General features: G+C 37.2%; 1 protein-coding gene across 3 annotated transcripts in view; it reads right to left on the bottom strand.

Moving 5' to 3' along the window:
• Window positions 1-18,995, bottom strand: part of SUPT3H (SPT3 homolog, SAGA and STAGA complex component) — a 255,664-nt gene that overhangs the window by 75,847 nt on the left and 160,822 nt on the right. For all 3 annotated transcript variants that reach the window (XM_064709906.1, XM_064709907.1, XM_064709908.1), the window contains exons 4-6: window positions 9,910-9,996; window positions 8,659-8,749; window positions 6,860-6,996 (exon numbers count right to left, since the gene is read on the bottom strand). In XM_064709906.1, the coding sequence (XP_064565976.1) occupies window positions 6,860-6,996; window positions 8,659-8,749; window positions 9,910-9,996 (315 nt within the window). The remainder of the gene's footprint in view (window positions 1-6,859; window positions 6,997-8,658; window positions 8,750-9,909; window positions 9,997-18,995) is intronic.

Raw genomic sequence — 18,995 nt, 5'->3', positions numbered from 1 at the left:
CAGGGGCTTTTTCCCATTCCAAAGAGAATGACACAACATTTACAGCCATATAGATAATAATGAAAAACTGTTCCTGTTTATTTTCTGTTTACTTTTAACCAATTCAATCACTGCCCAAGAGAAACAGTGCTTTCCCACTATCCCAAACATTCCCAAGCAATGTGTAATCAGAGAAACCATTAATACCACCAGACTTATTTTTACACCAGATAATGCTTACAGATACTTTGATGCCAAAACAGCAAATTTAGAGTTGAGTTGCTACCAGTTGTGCTTTGCACTCATCTGGAAACACTGGGTGGACTGATGCAGTGGAATCAATTCCTTCTATATTTGCATTCCTAACTTCCATTTTGCAGTATTGAAAAAAAAAACCCATTGCCCAGAGAATAAAGTTTTTTTTGTTGATTGATCTTTCATCTAAGTTCTTTTTAATCTTGGCATCTGTAAATGAAAAGCAGTAGACAGTATATAGAGAGCTGGTGTGACCCTAAAGTCTATTTTATATCATCATTTACATCATTTTTATATCAAGGTCCCACAACACACACAGATCTTGAGTCTCCAAAGAGAATCATCCTGGAAGTACTTTCCATAACATCTGATGAAGTACACTTAAATGTAACTTAGATGTTTCTAGGAATAAAAATTGGAAAAAATAAAATTATTTTTACCTCTGATCTAAAAAAATAACTTCCCTCTGGATTGTTTTCCTCTCATTTCTGAGTACAGAAGTCAGCCTAAGTTTCTGGGATGTTTAAACTTTTAGGCAGGTACCATTAAGTGAAATTCAGCCCAACTTGTGGAAGTGATGAACGGAGCTCTCTAAACAGCTTAAGGGAGCGGGAAAATGAGATCCTGGTCTTGCTTTCCTCACTGTACCAGGACTCTTGTGTCCTTGGACAGGAACTTTGAATCTGTCATTTAGCCACTATAAATCCTTTTCTACTCTTACTTGGGATTTAATGTTATGGCTTGTCCTTCTGTCCTGCCACTGGCATCCCTTTGCCCATTTTTGACAATGTTTGGTAAAGAACAGCACAAAAAACCCGCAGGGATTACATTATCAAATCTTACCCAAGGATGCATTATTTCCTAAGGTGTAGCTGTTAAAATCAAAGAAGGTTTATGGTCAATAAACTGTGATTCTAAAACGTAATAATTTATTTGATTTGGGCACAATATTGTGAGACAACAGAAGTCAGCACTCAACTAAATCCAAAGATCCTGTTCCAAAATATAGATTCTGTCAACATGAATCTGATTTCAGCAAGGAAATCAAAAATAATTCTTTGAAAATAAAAATAGATATATTATCAAAATTGGAGAACAAAAGAGATATGCACTAAGAATTGATGCTTAGTAAAAGAAAACTTCTTAGTCTGTCTTCCAGCATGCAGTTTCTATTAAGTGTGTGCTCTCTCTACTTTCCATATGGGCTTTAAATCAGATACTCCTTAAAGACTAATGACCTGCCCTCCCACACTGGCATAATTTTGGCCAGTGAAAAGAGCATAGTGATACTAAAAGGTTTCAGAGCTCTTCCTAAATCACTTCCTGATTATTTTCTCTGTACATCTTTTCCAAATTTGTATGATGAATTTGAGAACTTCAACACGATCTTTCAGATCCACCCTGAAAAGAAGAGCTCACAGTTGTTTACTTTTTTCTGATTTATGCATTTATGCCCTCCAATTTTCACTCTCTCAATTGAAAGACCGCAAGTCCATGCCCTGTGTCCCAGGGCAATCACCACAGAGCAACCTCTGTCCATGCTGATGCTCTCCTAAGAGAGTGGTCACACCCAAACCGTGTGGTGGGGAGAGCTCCTGGACTCTGCTGCCTCCCAGGAGTTTACAGTCATAGAATGTTTTGGGTTGGAAGGGACCTTTAAAGGCCACCTAGTCCCTCTGCCCTGCAGAGAAAAGGGATCTTTTCCAGCAGGTCAGATTGCTCAGAACCCCTTCCAACCTCACACTGAATGGTTCTGGGCAATCTGTGTTGTATAAAGCTTCTTCTTTATGTCTAAACTAAATCAACCCTCCTTTACTTTAAAGCCATTCCCCCTTGTCCCAGCACTTCCCAAGTCCTTCTCCAGCTCTCCTGAAGCTCCTTCAGGCTCTGGAAGGGGCTTTAAGGTCCCCCTGGAGCCTTCTCCAGGCTGGACACCCCCAGCTCTCCCAGCCTGGCTCCATAGGAAAGGTGCTCCAGCCCTCTGAGCATCTTCATGGTCTCCTCTGGACCTGCTCCAACAGCTCCTTGTTTTCCTGTGTTGAGGGCCCCAGAGTTGGACATTGTTTGGGATAACATGTCCTGGCTCAGGTCAAAGTGTGATCACTCAAAAGCTGATGATGATACTCCAGCAGAAAGGAATTCTCTTGGTCACTGTGTAGTTTAGTAATTTACTGTAAGTCCAACACATTTCTAAGACTGAAACAGAGTGAACTCCCAGAGCACAATTCCTTGTATCTCAATACGCAGTTAGGTGTGTTCTGAGGTCTTGTGCAAATACAAATTAACTCTGTCTCAAAAAAGAAAAAACTAAACAGGAGTTATGAAAAAATGTAAAAAACTATATATTCTACCTACACTTTAATGTGATCTACCAACTTTTGCACAGAGCCCATTGCATTGCTGTGAACTTTAGAGATTTCTCACTAAGACAAGAATACTGGTGAGCAGCACTAAAAAATGACATCCACAATGAACCTCCTAGAATAAAAATAGGTATCTGTACTTTTTAAATATCACTTCAGCAACTGAATTTATATTTAAATATCAATTCATAAATTCATAGGACAGTAGACCTTAAATCATAGAATCATAGGATATTTTGAGTTGGAAAGAACCTTAAAGATCATTTAGCTCTGACCCCTTGCAAAATAATCAGAAAGTAGGGATTTAACTTAGTTTTTTACCATTTTGCTGGCTTCAATCATGCTTTAAGGTAGTCTCTTCTTGTAGGGAAGTTATCTTCCCTCAACTGTCCATTCAAACTTGCAATGTCCAATGAAGCATTATGGTAGCTACTGCAACTGAATTATTGCCATATAACAAGTGAGTGTTGGAAATGTATCCTTAAACTAGCAGCCAGAGTGACAGATGAATGGTGTTTCCCCTAATCCTATGGGAACACAAGCGAAACAGAGCACTCACAGCATGATGCTCTATGAATTCTTTTGTGTGTCAGCCCAGACTTCTGACTTTTTCTTGGGGGTGAGAGAGCATTAAAGCTATAAAACAAATTATAAAAAATGGGCATTTACAGAATGAGAGAGATGTCAGCTTTGCAGTGACATTGAAGTTTTTAATTAGCTACACTTGATCTAATGACATGACATGGAGAATGTGATAGTGGTTCTCACAGAAAGAAAGCAGCAGAACTGAAGTTACCATTCACAAAATCACAGCCAAACCTGCAGTTGGTTTAACTATGGTGAGGAACCTGAGAGGTTCAGAGGAGCAACATAAGGACAAAACCACCTAAAACTCCAAGTCTCAAACTGCAAAATAAGGAAAAAGTCAAAGATTTTAAATCAACAGGGACATTTTTGCCCCACCAATTAAGCCACATACCACAGGAATACCTCCTCTCCTCTCTAAATGATTCTTAAGAGACAGAGGAAAGCCAAATAGCCATCCTCTTGCAAGGTGTCAGTTACTGTGGATTCTGCCATAGAACGGGCAAAGGAAGGGAAGTTGAATTCCCGAGCACCACCAGCTCTGGCTATTCCACAGCCCAACCTGTGCAATAAAAAAGGAGTGTGGGTAGATTGCCATCACATGTGTTATTCTCAAGAGACTGGCACACACTATGCCGACCAGTTCTGTGATCCATCTCTCCTACACATGCACAGTTCAGTTACATCCAGGAATGAGAATCACTTTTTCCATCTATAAATGCTCTTACTCTGAGGAGCAGCATGTCACTGGTGCTTTACTGCTGTCTCAGGAGAGCAGGATAGGAACTGTTATGAAGTGAGACAAAGGTGCTATTCCAGTTTTTATTTTGTTTTGATTTTGCCAATACAGTTGGCTGGTTTGCCTCCACTTAATGCTAATATTGCAGTTTTTATAAAAACGTCATCTTATCACAATGTATTAATAAAATAATCTGTGTTATGACAAAGTAGTGTGAAATCTATTCTTAATTTCTGCCTGTAAAAAGAGGATTTTAAGAGTATTCCACCTTGGATCAATGTCCCTGTGCACATTGCTGGTATTACTGTTCCAGAGACATTCCCTTTGCTTCAAGTTAAAATCATAGGATACATCAGTAAATTCTATACACAATCCTAGATGAGTGTCCTTTGCTTTTAATATGGCAGTGCTGGTGGCTGTATTTCAGTCAAAGAAGTGTAGAATTTTTTGTTCTCCTTTGGTAATGTCCCAAAGTGGCTCAGAGCTTTCCTGACTCCTCTGTGGTGCAGATATGGAATGGACCCCATAGCACTGCAGGCAACTAATTCCTTAAAAAACATGAAGGCTTAGCTCTAGTTTTATGAAATGCTTTAGAAAGAATAAGTATAAACAATATTTGCATTTTGTATCATAACTGAAACCATACTGCTAAACAATCATATCCTGTTTAGCCCATAATGACATCAGAAATACATGTTTATCATCCATTCTGGACAGCTTAGCATGATTTTGGCCCAAGGCAAAGTGGAACTGAAATCATTTACAGTTGTCCAAACTAAGATAACCACACATTTCTAAGGTAACTGATACCTAAAAGGAAGATTGGCTTAGATTGAAGTTCATGATTTAAGTACACTAATTCCTTAAAAAACACTGTTAAATTGTCTATTGGATTTCCTCCAGAATTTAGTGTGGATTAACAATCTACTGAAGAAAGAAAATGTGATACAGGAGATTAGCCCATCCACTAACAACTCTTCCTTTAGGAATGGATCACATTTCCTACTATCTTTGCTTCCTTTCCACTCACCTCAAAGTGACAAGAAAATCCCAAACAAAACAAAGCCAAAAATACATTAAACATTTTGAGTAGCATGTTTCAAACAGTCTTTCATGTTTTGTCATTAGATTTAGAGACTAATAAGAAAGGAAGTAGATAGTACTGGCTTCATACCTGTATATAATTCCTTAATGTATTCTAAAATAAGACCTCGATTTTATTTTTTTTTTAACATAGAAACAGGTCAAGAGTTCACAAAATGTAATGAAGTCAAGTAAAAGAGAGAATAATTACTTTTTAAATTTAATGCACACACACACACTACAGTTCATGGATTACAGTCTAGTGACAAAATCCAAAACATATAGTCAGATCAAGGGAAAATATTTGATAACAGACACATTCCCTGACAAACATAGATTCAGATTTGCCATTGTCTACAACAGAGAACTTCATACTTTGATCAATTTGCGAAGTTCTTTAGACCTGAAACATACTATACTGTAAGAACAGAAGAGAGTGCAAACTTAAACACATAACCCATTCATTCAGAAGAATGCTGTTATCTATTTCTGTGTGCACAAGCTCAAAGGATTTGCCTGCCTTTATGTAAAACACAACATTTTGCATAAATAAATAAGAGGTTGAAGAAGAGAAACTACCAGTTTCCAAAATACAAACAGTGGTTGGATACAACTGTTCAATGACACAAATTCTCAGTTGGGTGAAATGGGACTTGTTCCTAACCAAATTCTTAGAGAGAAGCGGTTCTTCATTAGGTTTTGATTTCTTCCCACTGCAGGGCAGAAAGGAGCAGAAAGCAGATTGGAAAAGCCAGAGTTCTGAAAAGAGGCTCCATTAAGAAGAAAGAAAGTAGAATTACAACTAGCATGGGATAAAAATTCCATTATTTCTTATAATCTTCTATGAAATCCCCAAAGGGAAATGAAGCCCTAATAGTCAAATATTAAATATAAAAATAAAAAAATAAATATAAAAATATTACCAAACACATGAGCCACCTCAGCATTGAAAGGGGACTCAAACCAAAGCCCCCAGCTTCCAGTACTGAAAGGGTATAGAACTCACTCTACAAATATCAAATTTCCAACAGTCCTGTCCACTAAGTTGATGTCTGAAAATGGATGGAATTTGGTTCAAATATTCTCTGGAATGGTGAGTATGCTCACAGCACAATTTTGCCCTTGATATCCAGTTGCCTACAGAAAACATCAGGAAGAATTGAGCAACTGAGCATGAAGAAGGATGAAGGACTCTTCTCTGCATTCGCTGTGGATCAGATTACCAAAAAAGCAGGGTAGTCCTGCCCATCCACAGAAAATTAGTCAAAACCACAGACTTCCATGCTGACACAGCTACACTGCTTCTCAATCCCACCTAGCTTTATGGAGGTCATGTAGCACTGCATTTTTTAATGCAAACAAAATTTTTCTTAACTACATAGTATAGAAAAGAGGACTCAAAAGGATGGAGAGAAGAGTTTATACTCAAGCATGTTTGCACACAATATTTTAACTTAATCTGTAAACTGTGTTATATGAAAATTCTCAAATGCTATTGAAACCATTTGATAAGAAGATAAATAATGAGAAAGGAAAATACTGTTGCGAAAAATGTGCATGGAATGTTTATAAATAGAATTTGCTTTCTACAGGAAGGAAATACAAGTACACAGCAGACAGAAAGATCCATAACTACCCTTCTGTAATCTTCCTTCTCAGCATGTGTGCTTGGATATGAAGGAACATTTGAAGGAATAAGAAAAACATGGAAATAAGATTTCTTTAGACCATCTGGGCAAAAGAAAATACATGTAACAACGATTTAATGTGTAGCATAAAAAAGGCATCAGAGCAGCATGATGTATTAAATGTTTCACAGTTTCTCTGCTGGGTATCAGTAAAAGGAAAGAATTACCTCCATGCGCTCCTGCTTGACATCATCAATCTCATCATCCTCAAACATGGCCAAGAGCTCTCCAGTCTGGTCAATGGAGTTGAGGAAGTCCTGGGCCAGCTTCTGCCGCTTGTTGGTGTTATTGCTGTTGAATTTGTCTTCACAAAGACAAGCAAAGAGCAACAAACTTAACCTATTTGGCTTTTCCAAACACCACTCAGAGTGACAAGATTTAGAGCCAGCACTGAGCAGAAAAGTCCTGCTCTTTATTGTGCCCCTCACACAAGCTATGCTACCTGAACAAGGTGATGTCACTGCTCTGCTCCAGTAACAGCAAAACATCATCTTTAGTATTTTTTAGTATAACCATGTAGTTTTTCATAATCTAGAGAAAACTGATCTGCTGCCCATATATCATTACTTCTCACCAAAGAATCCACAGTGGACACAGCTCAAGAGGAAACAACCCCTCTCTGGTAGAAAGAACTTGAGTCACAGAGCAGAATATATTGAGGAAATGTTCTTCCCTGAACACATGCAGAACATCCTCATTGTATACAGCCTCAAGCAAACTCTAACACGACCACTAACATGCAATTCTAGAGGTGATGGACCATTCCTCTGCAGTAAAACCTCGAAGAATGCTGGCAAGATGATCCCTGTTGTTCTAAACAGCAGAGCACCTATAAAGGCAGTAAATTCACAAAAGAAAATTACTGGCTTTAATTATCAAAGCCTACTAGAAAAGGCATTCTTTAATTCCAGGATAAACTGCATTTAGGAAGCTTTTCATGAACATCTAAAAGGCTAAAGGGAATTGTTTATTTGCTTTAAGTAGTGACACAAGCTAAAGTATTAAAAGCCCAAAGCTGCCAGGTAAGAAGCTGTACTGCCACACTGCTTGCACACACGAAATATGAAAATAAAATGCCACAGGCAAATTAAATCTCAGATGAGCTGACAAAAACTTCATCACTGCTTGATGAAGTCAAAGCAAGAAGTACAATGTTTATGCAGCATCAATGTGGATGCTCAGAGGAACCAAACACAGGGAATTCATTGTATGGGAAAAAATAATAAAAGGCTCTGAGAAAGAAAGTTTAATACAGAAAGTTGTGTGTGGACATTGCTAAATGTTATAACAGTATGGTAAGGTTTAGATTTGCCATGATAAGTTTTAACTTAACTTTTTACAACGGAAATGTTAGTTCTAATATCAATATAAATCAACAAAACTTTAAACCAGGAAACTATATGGCATAAATTAATATATTTTTAATTCAAAGTGCTTTTCCTTTAAATGCATTGGTAATAAAAACTGTGACTTCCTCATGGAATGCAGAAACAAAAGTGTTTCCCATTATTTAAACTAGAGATTTAAAGTATAAAATGTTAAACCACACTGAAAAAACCACACACATCATATATTAGTGTTCAGTAACTTCAGATTATAAGGATTTTTTTTTTAAAGCATGTCAAAAATATCAATATCAAAACCTTTTGATAATAATTTAACAAATGTCCATTCAATTGCAGGTGGTGCATTTAAAATACAGATGCTGAAATCAATAAGCCCTTTAATCAGGACCAGTTTCTTACTTCAACAGAGCTCTGACATTAAAGTTGTACTGTGCATCTGGATGGTAGATGCAAATGCTCACATATCTCAAATGGAAAAGCAAAGATTTTCAGCAAAATTCGTCTAAAGAGATTATTTTTGTGTCTCTATCAAGCAAGACATTAATACTATGCATTGAGCTGTTCAGTATTCTTACAAGACATCAAGCCTCTCCCAAATTAAATAATTTCTATTTTTCTACCTTCGAGGATGTCATCTTCTTCTATTCCTTTGACAATTTTAGATTTGTAGTCTCGAAAAAACATGTATTTGAGTAGCCTTCGAAGCTTCTTCTATAAGAAAAAAATACATTTATATTAATGACTATTACATAGTTATTTCTTATTTAATAAACTTTGTAACACACAAACATACAAATGTGTAGCACATTACTCAGTAAATATAGTTTTTAAAATATTTTTCATATTAAATTCTGCAGAAAATCGATACATAGAAAGTACCTCAGGACAGTAGCAAATCCATATTAAATATTAATTGTTTGAGCTCCTTGGTACTTTGCTGTGAGACAGAAATGAGTTTGACTTTCAGAAAGGAGAAATTCAGATATCGGGCTTCTTTGTGGAACTCCAAAGTGTTTGCTTACTTTGAAAACTCTAGGCTAGAAATGCACATTTCCATGAACTTTGACTCCATATCAATTGCTGTTTTCAGAACAGCCTTACAGCTTTTATCAGATAAAGAAACTACAATTTATTTTCATGTTTTAGTGGGGTTTAATTTTGAAATAGTTCTGTTCATTAGGTTTCACCTGTCAAATGAGGAAAGAAAAAAAAAAGAAAAGGGTGAGAGAAAAAGGGAAACTGAGGAAGAAAAGAACATAAAGGAAGAATAAATAATGTAATTAAAAGTAGTTGACAATTTTTTAAATAATTATTAAATGTGAGAAGAGAAAATTATTTTCTTCCCTTGTTGACCGGCTCTACTTACTATCCAGAGAAAGCAAGGCCATACCTAAATTTGGAGATTTTAGTGGGATAAAACACAGGAAAAATATTATAAAATAAAATAAAGATGATTTATAGACAGTCTGAAAACAAAACTATAATGATTACATTCTCAAACATGACATTGATACCCTTCATAAGCAGGGGAAAATCAGAATTATTGATTTTTATTAAAGGGACATAAATTATAGGGATTAATATTTATATCTTATTAAGAAATTATTTTGAGCTCTTAGGCATATAATCTACCCTAAAGCTTTAGGAAAAAAAAATCAATTGATAATTGAAGCTATAGGAAAAAAAACAATTTTTATTTCAGATATTACTGTGATTATAACATGCTCAATCACATATAATTGCAGAGCAGCTATACTTTTAAAATAAAGGTATTCATGATGATGGATTCCTTTACAAAGGCTAAGAAAGCACTTGAAAACACAAAAGCAGCTGACTACATAAAATAAGAAATTTCTGTCTAATTACTGTACCTTATCTTTGCGCATTAAGAACAGGAGATCTTCAGCAGAGATGACTCGAGCTCCTCTCATCTGAGAAACTTCAGCTGCTTGCTGCAACTAAAATAAATGAATAAATTAGATGGCCTTTTCAGTGTTAAAAACTTTATTCACTGGGGTTTGTTTTAAATAAATTCAGATAATATTTTGCATGGTTGTCCATAGCAAAATACAAGCTGTGCACTAAAACACAAGCTGGGACTCTCAAAGGTGTCACTCACTTGAGTCTTGCTTGCCAAAAAGTGAATAACAATTTTATGAAAAGTCTTCCAGGCTTTTTTGACAAATCTCGAGAAAAAGCTTTTTTGTTTATATTTAAAATGATTGCTTTTAAAAAGTCCTGCTGCCTTTTTTTTTTTTCTTCTCTTAGCACAGAAAATGAACATATAATTCTCTCAGGCAATGTAAAAATGCCAAATTCTTGCCATAGCACTTTATCTGCAACTGTGGAAAGGCAGCTGATCGCTCTCCCAATTTTTTAGAATAACAAATATTAATTTTAAACAGCTTACCTAAGTATTTTTTGAAAGAAACTCTACTTCTACTTGACTTAGCATTAGTACAAAGCAGACTCACATGAAGAACTTTTTTAGAAATGCTCTTATTTCATTTGGGAGAAAGAAAATGAATTGATAGGCAACATTGACTCCGTTAATGAAGGAATTGAAAAACCTTATTGAACAGAACAGGCCATTCAGCTGTGAAAGTAATAAAGATGGGACTGAGCAAGGAATGACACAAAAACCCATAAGAGGGGGCCACAGGAGTGCGAAGCAATGGACTGCCCTCACATCTATTGTGACATAGCCTAAGGCCCCGAACACCTCAAATTGTGCTGTGAAGAGCAAAACACTTCTTTGTAAAGGACTAAGTACATCAGCTTTCAGTAGGTGCAGGAAATTGGGGTTTTTACACAAAACCAGAACAGGGTTAGAAACCTGGTAACTGGGTTATCTGCACAGCTGATGCTTATCACTAAGGAGGTTCAACCCAAATGCGCAAAAAGAGTCAGTGGGATTTGCTCCTTTCACCTCATGAGCCTTTGCTTCTGACTTGTGAGGTGAAAGGAGCAAATCCCATTATCATCACGGAATCACAGAATGGGCTGGAAAGAATCTTTAAAGGTCATCTAGTCCAACCCCAGGAACAAGCAGGGACCTTCAGCAAGACCAGGCTGCTCAGAGCCCCATCCAGTCTGACCTTGAATTTTTTCAGGGATGGGGAATCCACCACCTCTGTGGACAAGCAATTTCAGCACAAAACATAGTGCTGTAGACTGAGATAGAAGGGATGCTTCAGACTTTATCCTCTGAATTAAAAAACATAATTCAAAAAGCAAGATTTAATTGTAAGTTTTTTTGCCCTTAGCCTTGTTAACTCTCTGATGGAAAACTGACAGTGAGCACAGCACAAAAGTCATCAAAAGAAGAGACACCTTCAAAAATACTAGATATTAAAATTCATATACACTTGTAACATGATCAATACACAACTATTTAATTTATGTTCAAATAGCTTTGTATTCTTCTTTAGAAATGCATGAATGCACCTGAAAATAATTTAAAGAAATCCTATCCTTCATACTCACACCAGCAATGGTTTCACTCAGTATCACTGGCTGAATAAGTATATTATTAATCTGAGCTCCCATGCTGCTATGACTTGAAATAGGCCTATTGAGAAGTTAAAAAGATCAACAAAAACAGTAGCTGTTTCTAATATCCAAAGAAGAGGAAAGGGGGGGGGGGGGAGCTTTCATTTTGGCAAGTGTTCAGTAGGCAAAAGATTCAGTCCATAAATCATAATACTGGACTGCATTAATTTTTTTCCACACTAATCACATGAACACAAAACATTAACTGTATCTGGTACGCACAACACAAAAAATACTGCATGAAGAGGTTTAGATTTTCCGCTTGCAACCCTCTCTTGCTCTTGCAGTCACCGAGACCAGAGAGATTTCAGGAATTCAGAAGTCACAGTAACATAATCTCACTTGAAAAATGTAAGAATGTGAAAAACGATAGCTCTATTTTTTGGCATAAGCAAAACAGCTTCTTATTCTGATTAGTCTGAGGGCACGCAAGCTACTTATGTTTCTAACATAAAATATAAAGAGTTGGATAAAAAAAAAAAAATACCAAGAACGAGCCAATATTCCTCTCTGGTGTAAATCTATTGCAGCTAATGGATTTATGCCAACGCTGACTTTGGCCCCACTGAGCTTAAAAGTGTTAGAAAACCTGACCTTAGCATGGTGATAACACAACACAGCTTTCCCAAATATCATGTAAAACAATGGCAGAAATATCCAAAGGGAAAGCATGCTCTAGTTCCCAAACATGCACAAGGATGATCTCTTGGCCCCTTCCAATCCAAACCATTCCATGACTCTCTAAGACATAAAGTTCAGGTATGTTAATTTCCATGTGTAGCTGAAATACCTTATTTTTCCAAATTATAAACATGTGACAATGACATTTATAGCAATGGTTGTGTGTGAGCTGCTTGCAGGAGTCTTGTGATGAAGGAAGGGAGAGTGAGGAGCAAAGGCCAAATTCATGTTCCATTTGCATCTAAGTAAATCCTGAATAACACTGTTTACTTAAATGGAGTTATTCTGGGCTAAACACAGATCAAAATATGGAATAATATTCTCAGTTTCTACCAAAACAATGAAAACTTTATTCTCATATTGCCTCGACTTCTGCATCTATTTTATTTTAAGGAATGGACACACAGCATTTAATTTCTTTGGCTTTAAGAAAGCAAAGTACGAAAATAATTACTTCCTGTACAGTTATAAAATATGGATTATTTATTCAAACAGACCATAATGAGTTATGCATTGGTAAAGTATTTACCTGGGAAACCAGGGTGTGCTCAGGTAAATATGTATCCAAGCAATTAAATAAAAATTACGTCCCACACCACCGAGGCTGGGGGAAGATGTATTTATAGTTTAACACACACATAATTGACTCATTCAAACCACAACGTGAGTGCTTTGCTATAATTAGTATTATAACAAACTGTCTTATTTGACTGTCCCAGAGTTGCCATTAATATGCAATAAGCCCGATTCCTGAATTTCTCGAGCTGAAGGCCCGGTTGAGTCATTACGTGATGAAGGGGGATTTCAGGAAGCCGTGCCAAAGAACCCATCCATCTCGGTGCACCCGAGCATTTGTCATTCCAGAAAAGCCTTCTCAGCTCTCTGAAATCAGGAGGTGCCTCAGCCCTGGCTGCAGCGGGAGCATGGAGGGTTTCATTCAGGGAGCAGCACTGCCCATGACTCCAGATGAGGGGTGGGATAGAAAATCCTGCAGGAACTGTTCCTACAGGAGGTTACCACACGGCAACGGAGCAGTTATGGCAAGAATTTCCCACCATCTCCTTCTCCAAGCCTCGGTGCCAGTCACAGAATTTGGGGCTGCAGCAGTTCCAACACACCCACTTCTCTTAATTTTTTAGTTTTGAAGTTAGGTCCATATTGCAAAATATTTTATTTGGGATGATATTAAAGAACAGCAAACAATCTAAATTACTCAGCTCTTTTAAGAAAAACAGACTAAATTCCCTAATACCTGCAAACAATGTCTGAGACGTCAGAGTCTGAATCTATTTTTTATTACAGCAGAGTTATGAACCCCTAAAAGTGAAGTTTAAATAACGGAAGTGTTGAAATGATTTTAACTGTAGGAGCGCAAATAGCTCTGTTAATAATTAGGAGTTTATGAAAAATAAGCGTATTTTACAATTTTTCCCATTACAAAGAAGGTAGTATATACAGTAACTATATTTTAAAGCCTAAGAAGAAATGGCTGGGGAATAATATTTTAAAATGTAATCATGGGTTTAATGACTTTATGAAGTTAACTTTCTTGGCAGGATGAACTGAACTATGTTAACAGTCACCTTACGGCTATTTTCTTTTTGCAACTTCTGCAAATTATAGATTTGTTGAAAGGAGTATTCATTCTCCTGTGACAGAAGCACAGTTACTTCAATGGGACTGTCTGCTTTTTTTCTTTCTTCCAGAATTATTTTTTCTTCCACTACCTCCAAAGTCAACAATCACCGATACTTCTTCTACAAAACCGTCTTGATGGACAAACAGACAAAAAGTTGGAAAACAAACATACCGTGTTGTGACATAATCCTTCCAGTTAAACTGCAGGACAGACCTGGAATGGTGATGTTTGCATGCCTTGGAACTGCTAGGAGCCAAGAATAATGCTGCAGGAGCTACGATTTTGTTTTCATTACACAAGAAAATTCACCTGGGTAAATTTTTTTTCAGAGGCAGGGAAGGTTGTTGTGTTATTAAATATGCATTAAAATGTCCTATTTTCTCACCTTTCCTAGGTAAAAACCACACTCCTATAAAATTACCAAATAATATTCTGAATTAAGATAGAGTCCTGTAAATACATTCCAGAGCATCCTGATACTTTCATGAAGGCAACTAAATAGAAAAGGTAAATACAGGTTTTCACGTCAATCTTTCCATGTAATATTTCACATGATACTAATGGTGACACCTGATCTTCTTATTCTAACACTCAGAGAGGGAAAACACTGAATTTGTTTCCAAAACTCAGCAAAGGGATGTGCTTTATTCACTTTAGCACATCCTGGGGAGATAATTACGTTATGGAGCCCATTAGAGCACCCTCACAGGTAAGGATTCAGGATCACTGCTCAAGGGTTCACCAGCATGACTGAATCATCACAAGTTGTTTAAAACAAAAAAACATCCATCTGCAGATTAAAAGACAAAAAATTTTCTTGTAATAGGTAATTAGTTTCAAATGTAAGTATTTTTTACTGAAGACTATTTAATATAACACCAGTTGATTATATGCAACCACTAGAAGATGAAGCTCTGTACCACATTTTGAGGCTTTAGAAAACATAGAATTGTTTAGGTTGGAAAATATCTTTAGGATCATTGAGTCCGACCCTTCCCCCAGCACTGCAATGCCACCACTAAGCCATGTGTCCCCAGGTGTCACATCCACACATCTGCTACATCCCTCCAGGGATGGTAACTTCACCATTTCCCTGTACAGTCTGTTCCAATGTTTGATCACCCTTTCACTGCAGAAATTTTTCCTAATATCCAATCCAAACCTACTTTGGCACAACGTGAGGCCATTTTCTTTTGTTCTATCACTTGTTACCTGGGAGAGGAGACCAATCCCCACCTGGCCTCAACCTCCTTTCAGGGAGCTGTAGAGACTGATAAGAGCATTATTTTATGTTGGACATATAGTGAATCTCAGTCCATACAGATCATGAGAATAAGAAAACACGAGTTCATACCCCACAACCCCTGCCACCTACTGAGATCTTGGTTTCAAGGCATAATTTACTATATTTCTCCCTTATGAAAACTGTACTCTCAAGTCCCTGAAGCAAGACTGACTGCTTCACCTCCCCTTCCCTTGACTTCCAGTCCAGGCAGCCCAGAGAGCTGGATCTGGATACAGATATGAAGTCTGCAGCCAGCTCCTCATAGCTGGAGAAGAATTAACCCAAAATTAACCCAAAAGCATCTTTAGCAATATGCAGGTTAAAAAGCATAAAGAACACATCTATGTGTTCAATACTCAATGGTTTCAATGTCAGGGGTGACAAGCAGCTGATATAAAATTAAGAACACAGGTTTTTCCAGCCACAGGAGAGAGCAGCCCTTCCTTCAGCTGCCTTCAGACTGAAACTGGGTGAAAGTCAGTCCCAGGAGCTCCAGATAAAAGCCCCACACCTCTCCTTACAGGGTTTTTATCACTACTGCTATCCAAGAGCCCCACAGATCACTATGATGAATGTATTTTCTGAATATTCCCATCATATTAAATTGAACATTTAATATTAATTTAGACATCAGCATCTCTTTTCATTTGACTCACACCTCACATACTTCTAATCACAGAAAAGGTCAGAGGGTTTTTCTTGGTTTGTTTTTCATGGTTTTTAACAACATATTCAATTCAATCAGAGTAAAAAAAAATACAAAAAAGAAGCTATACATTCAGAGGGAGCAAAAGCAGCAAAGGAAGAACATGGACAGCTTGTTTATATTTTTCATGTTACAAACAAGATCTTTCTAAAAATACCAAAGAAGAAAAGGAATTAGAGATATGTAAGAGTCTTCAGAAAACTACATGGAGCCAGCCTATGTAATGTAGTGGGCCAACTGGAAAATGCACCATGCTCCTGGGCTCTGTTATCTATTGGAGACAGAATGATTCCTTTGAAATTATATTAGATTACTAAGGGAAAAAAATCAAGTAAACAGCAAAATTAATATCTCTATATTGCAAAAAATAAGCTTGAATCAAAGTACTTTTTAAAAAATCTCTTCTTTATAAATAATTTAAGCTTAACTTCTTAAATTGGAGGCTTTTTTCCCCATTTTCTGACACACAAGGAAAATAATTTAATGCATTTATGAACAATCACCATATTTCAACTTTAGCTTCAGGCGTGACTTTTTTCTCTTTTTCCTTCTTTCAATTCAAATTCCAAAATCAACATTTTTGACCAACATTTTATAGCTCTAATTCTTCTACTCTCCAGGAAACAAAAGAAACCCTATTGCGCACCTGACATTTGTAGCAGGTAACACTGACCAAACTAGGTGAGCTTATACTAACAGTGTTAAAACCATAAAGTCTCTAGGTACAGAAAAGTATTCAGACTCACTGAACTCAGTTTTAATGTAGTCAAATTATTCACTGGCTACATAGGTGTTAATTCAAGATTTGGTGTGTCACTGGGGATGGCCACAGCTGATGTTCTCTCCTGCTGCTGGTGGTAACAGCAGGCAAGAAAACAAACTTGGAAACTTCTACTGCATCTATTATTATTACAAGGGAGGAAAAAAAAGCTTGAAAAATATAATTCAAGTGGAAATGATAGAGTAGTGTTCTTTAGAATGAGCAAGAGACTGTGAAAAAAGCTTTGTGAAGTGTGAACTTTACAGATATGAAAGATTCATTAGCCAACATGAAACTGAAAAATTCTCACAGCCAAAAGGCCTCCAACCTCTGCAAACAGATTTCCTCACTTCTGAAGATGAGTGTAGATGTCCCCTGTTATTGATTGTCCCTGTTCTAGGATTGTCAGGATATTCTAAATATGCTGAGGTAAGTGGATCCATTCCATTGTAAATCACTGGCATTAATTTTTCCTGTATCTAAACTATATAAATTATGAAGTTTTGGAGGAAATTATTGTAGAATCATTGAATAGTTGGAGCTGGAAGGGACCTTTAAAGGTCATGTAGTCCAAATTAAAATAAAACTAACAAGATTTGGTCTGAAATTTTCCCAAAGGGCTGCTTCTTTTTCACAGAACTATTACTATAGATATTCCAAGTGGAGAATCTCAACAATAACTACTATTTCCATCTAAGTTACATCTTTGAAAGCCTTTATGCTACTAAATGGTACTTTAAAAAAAAAAAAGAACATGCAAACTATTTATCAATAAATGCATTCACATTTTCTCTAGTAAAAAAAATCTATTAGAATTTACTATTTTTAAGAACTGAAGATAACATTATTTTTGAATATTTAGTTTATTAACTCAGATTTATTTATTATCCATCAATTATTTCTATTTCTTTTCTTTCTCTAATATTACTGTGGCATGCAAACCAGCAGAGGTTTATATTATCCCTCAGCTTCCTGTCCTTTGGTTTCAAATCCCAGAAGAAACCACCACTCAGGATTATTCTTACGCAGCTTCCAAGACTGCAAGTAGAAAACCCCCTGTTCTCTGTTGATTGAGAGACCATCTAATATAAACAGGTTCCTTTCTCCCATTGCTGTTGAGAACACCATTTGTTTAAATCATGTATCCTTACACTGCTCACACAGGAAAATAATCATTGCCCTGTATTAGTTTCACCAGAACACTAAATAAATACTCTTCCTTTCCATATGACAGCAAATTGGAATCAGGCGTCACTGTCTGACACAGGGAAAAGAAGACATTTATTTACCCACCCCAAGCCCAGAGATAAAGTGCTTTTAGAGGAAGCCTCAGGGTAATGAAGTATTGCTATGAAGAGCTGGCAACCATTAGTGCTCTGAATGTAGGGAACCTTGACAGGTTGGAGAGATGGGCAGAGAAGAACTGTCTGAAATTCAACAAAGGCAAATGCAGGAAGGAGGAAAAACCCCTGGAAGTGGTACAGGCTGGGAGTGACCTGCTGAAAGCAGCTCTGCATGGAAGGACCTGGATCCGGTCCTGGGGGACAACAAACTGTCCATGAGGCCAAGGCCAATGGTGTCCTGGGGGCATCAGGAAGAGCATTCCCAGCAGATCAGGAAGGGAATCCTGCCCCTCTGCTCAGCTCTGCTGAGGCACATCTGTGCCCAGTTCTGGGCTCCTCAGGACAAGAGAGACATGGAGCTCCTGGAGTGGGTCCAGTGCTGGGTGGCAAAGATGATGGAGGGACTGGAGCATCTCCCTGAGGAGGAAAGGCTGAGGGAGCTGGGGCTGTTCAGCCTGGAGAGGAGGCACAGCTGAGAGGGGCCCTCAGCCCTGGGTGTCCCTGTGTGCAGGGAGGGGCAGAGCAGGCCCAGGCTCTGCTCCAGGGCCCAGAAATGAAGGATAAAAATATATTTTAAAAATTCAAATCTCAGAACATACACAAGACAATGCTCTGAAGATTTAGAGTTGGAGACAAAAGGAGAAAAAAAGGATTAATGTTCAAACTAAAATACAAACATCAAAAATACAAAATTCAAAAATACCAACATCATCTCTTAGCTCTAGAAGTTTTCACAGCCCTGGAGAGAGATGCAATCATGTTCATGCTAGGAAATACCATGGTAATGATGGAAGACTTTGAATGTTAAAGGATTTTACCTGAAATTATTCACACTGGACTTCTTACTTTTTAATTCTCATCTACTCAAATGCACATGTCAACCAAGTGAGAGCTTCTCAGTGTGGATGGGGACTTCAAGCAAATGCTGCAGGATCTCAGATTAAACAGTAAGACATGTAAGATGTGAGATCACCAGATGTAGAGTACTATG

The sequence above is a fragment of the Zonotrichia leucophrys genome, chromosome 3 (genome assembly GCF_028769735.1).
Source record: "Zonotrichia leucophrys gambelii isolate GWCS_2022_RI chromosome 3, RI_Zleu_2.0, whole genome shotgun sequence".
NCBI classification, from domain to species: Eukaryota; Metazoa; Chordata; class Aves; order Passeriformes; family Passerellidae; genus Zonotrichia; species Zonotrichia leucophrys.
The sequence above is the reverse complement of the archived record's forward strand: the minus strand, read 5'-3'. Positions and strand labels throughout refer to the sequence as shown.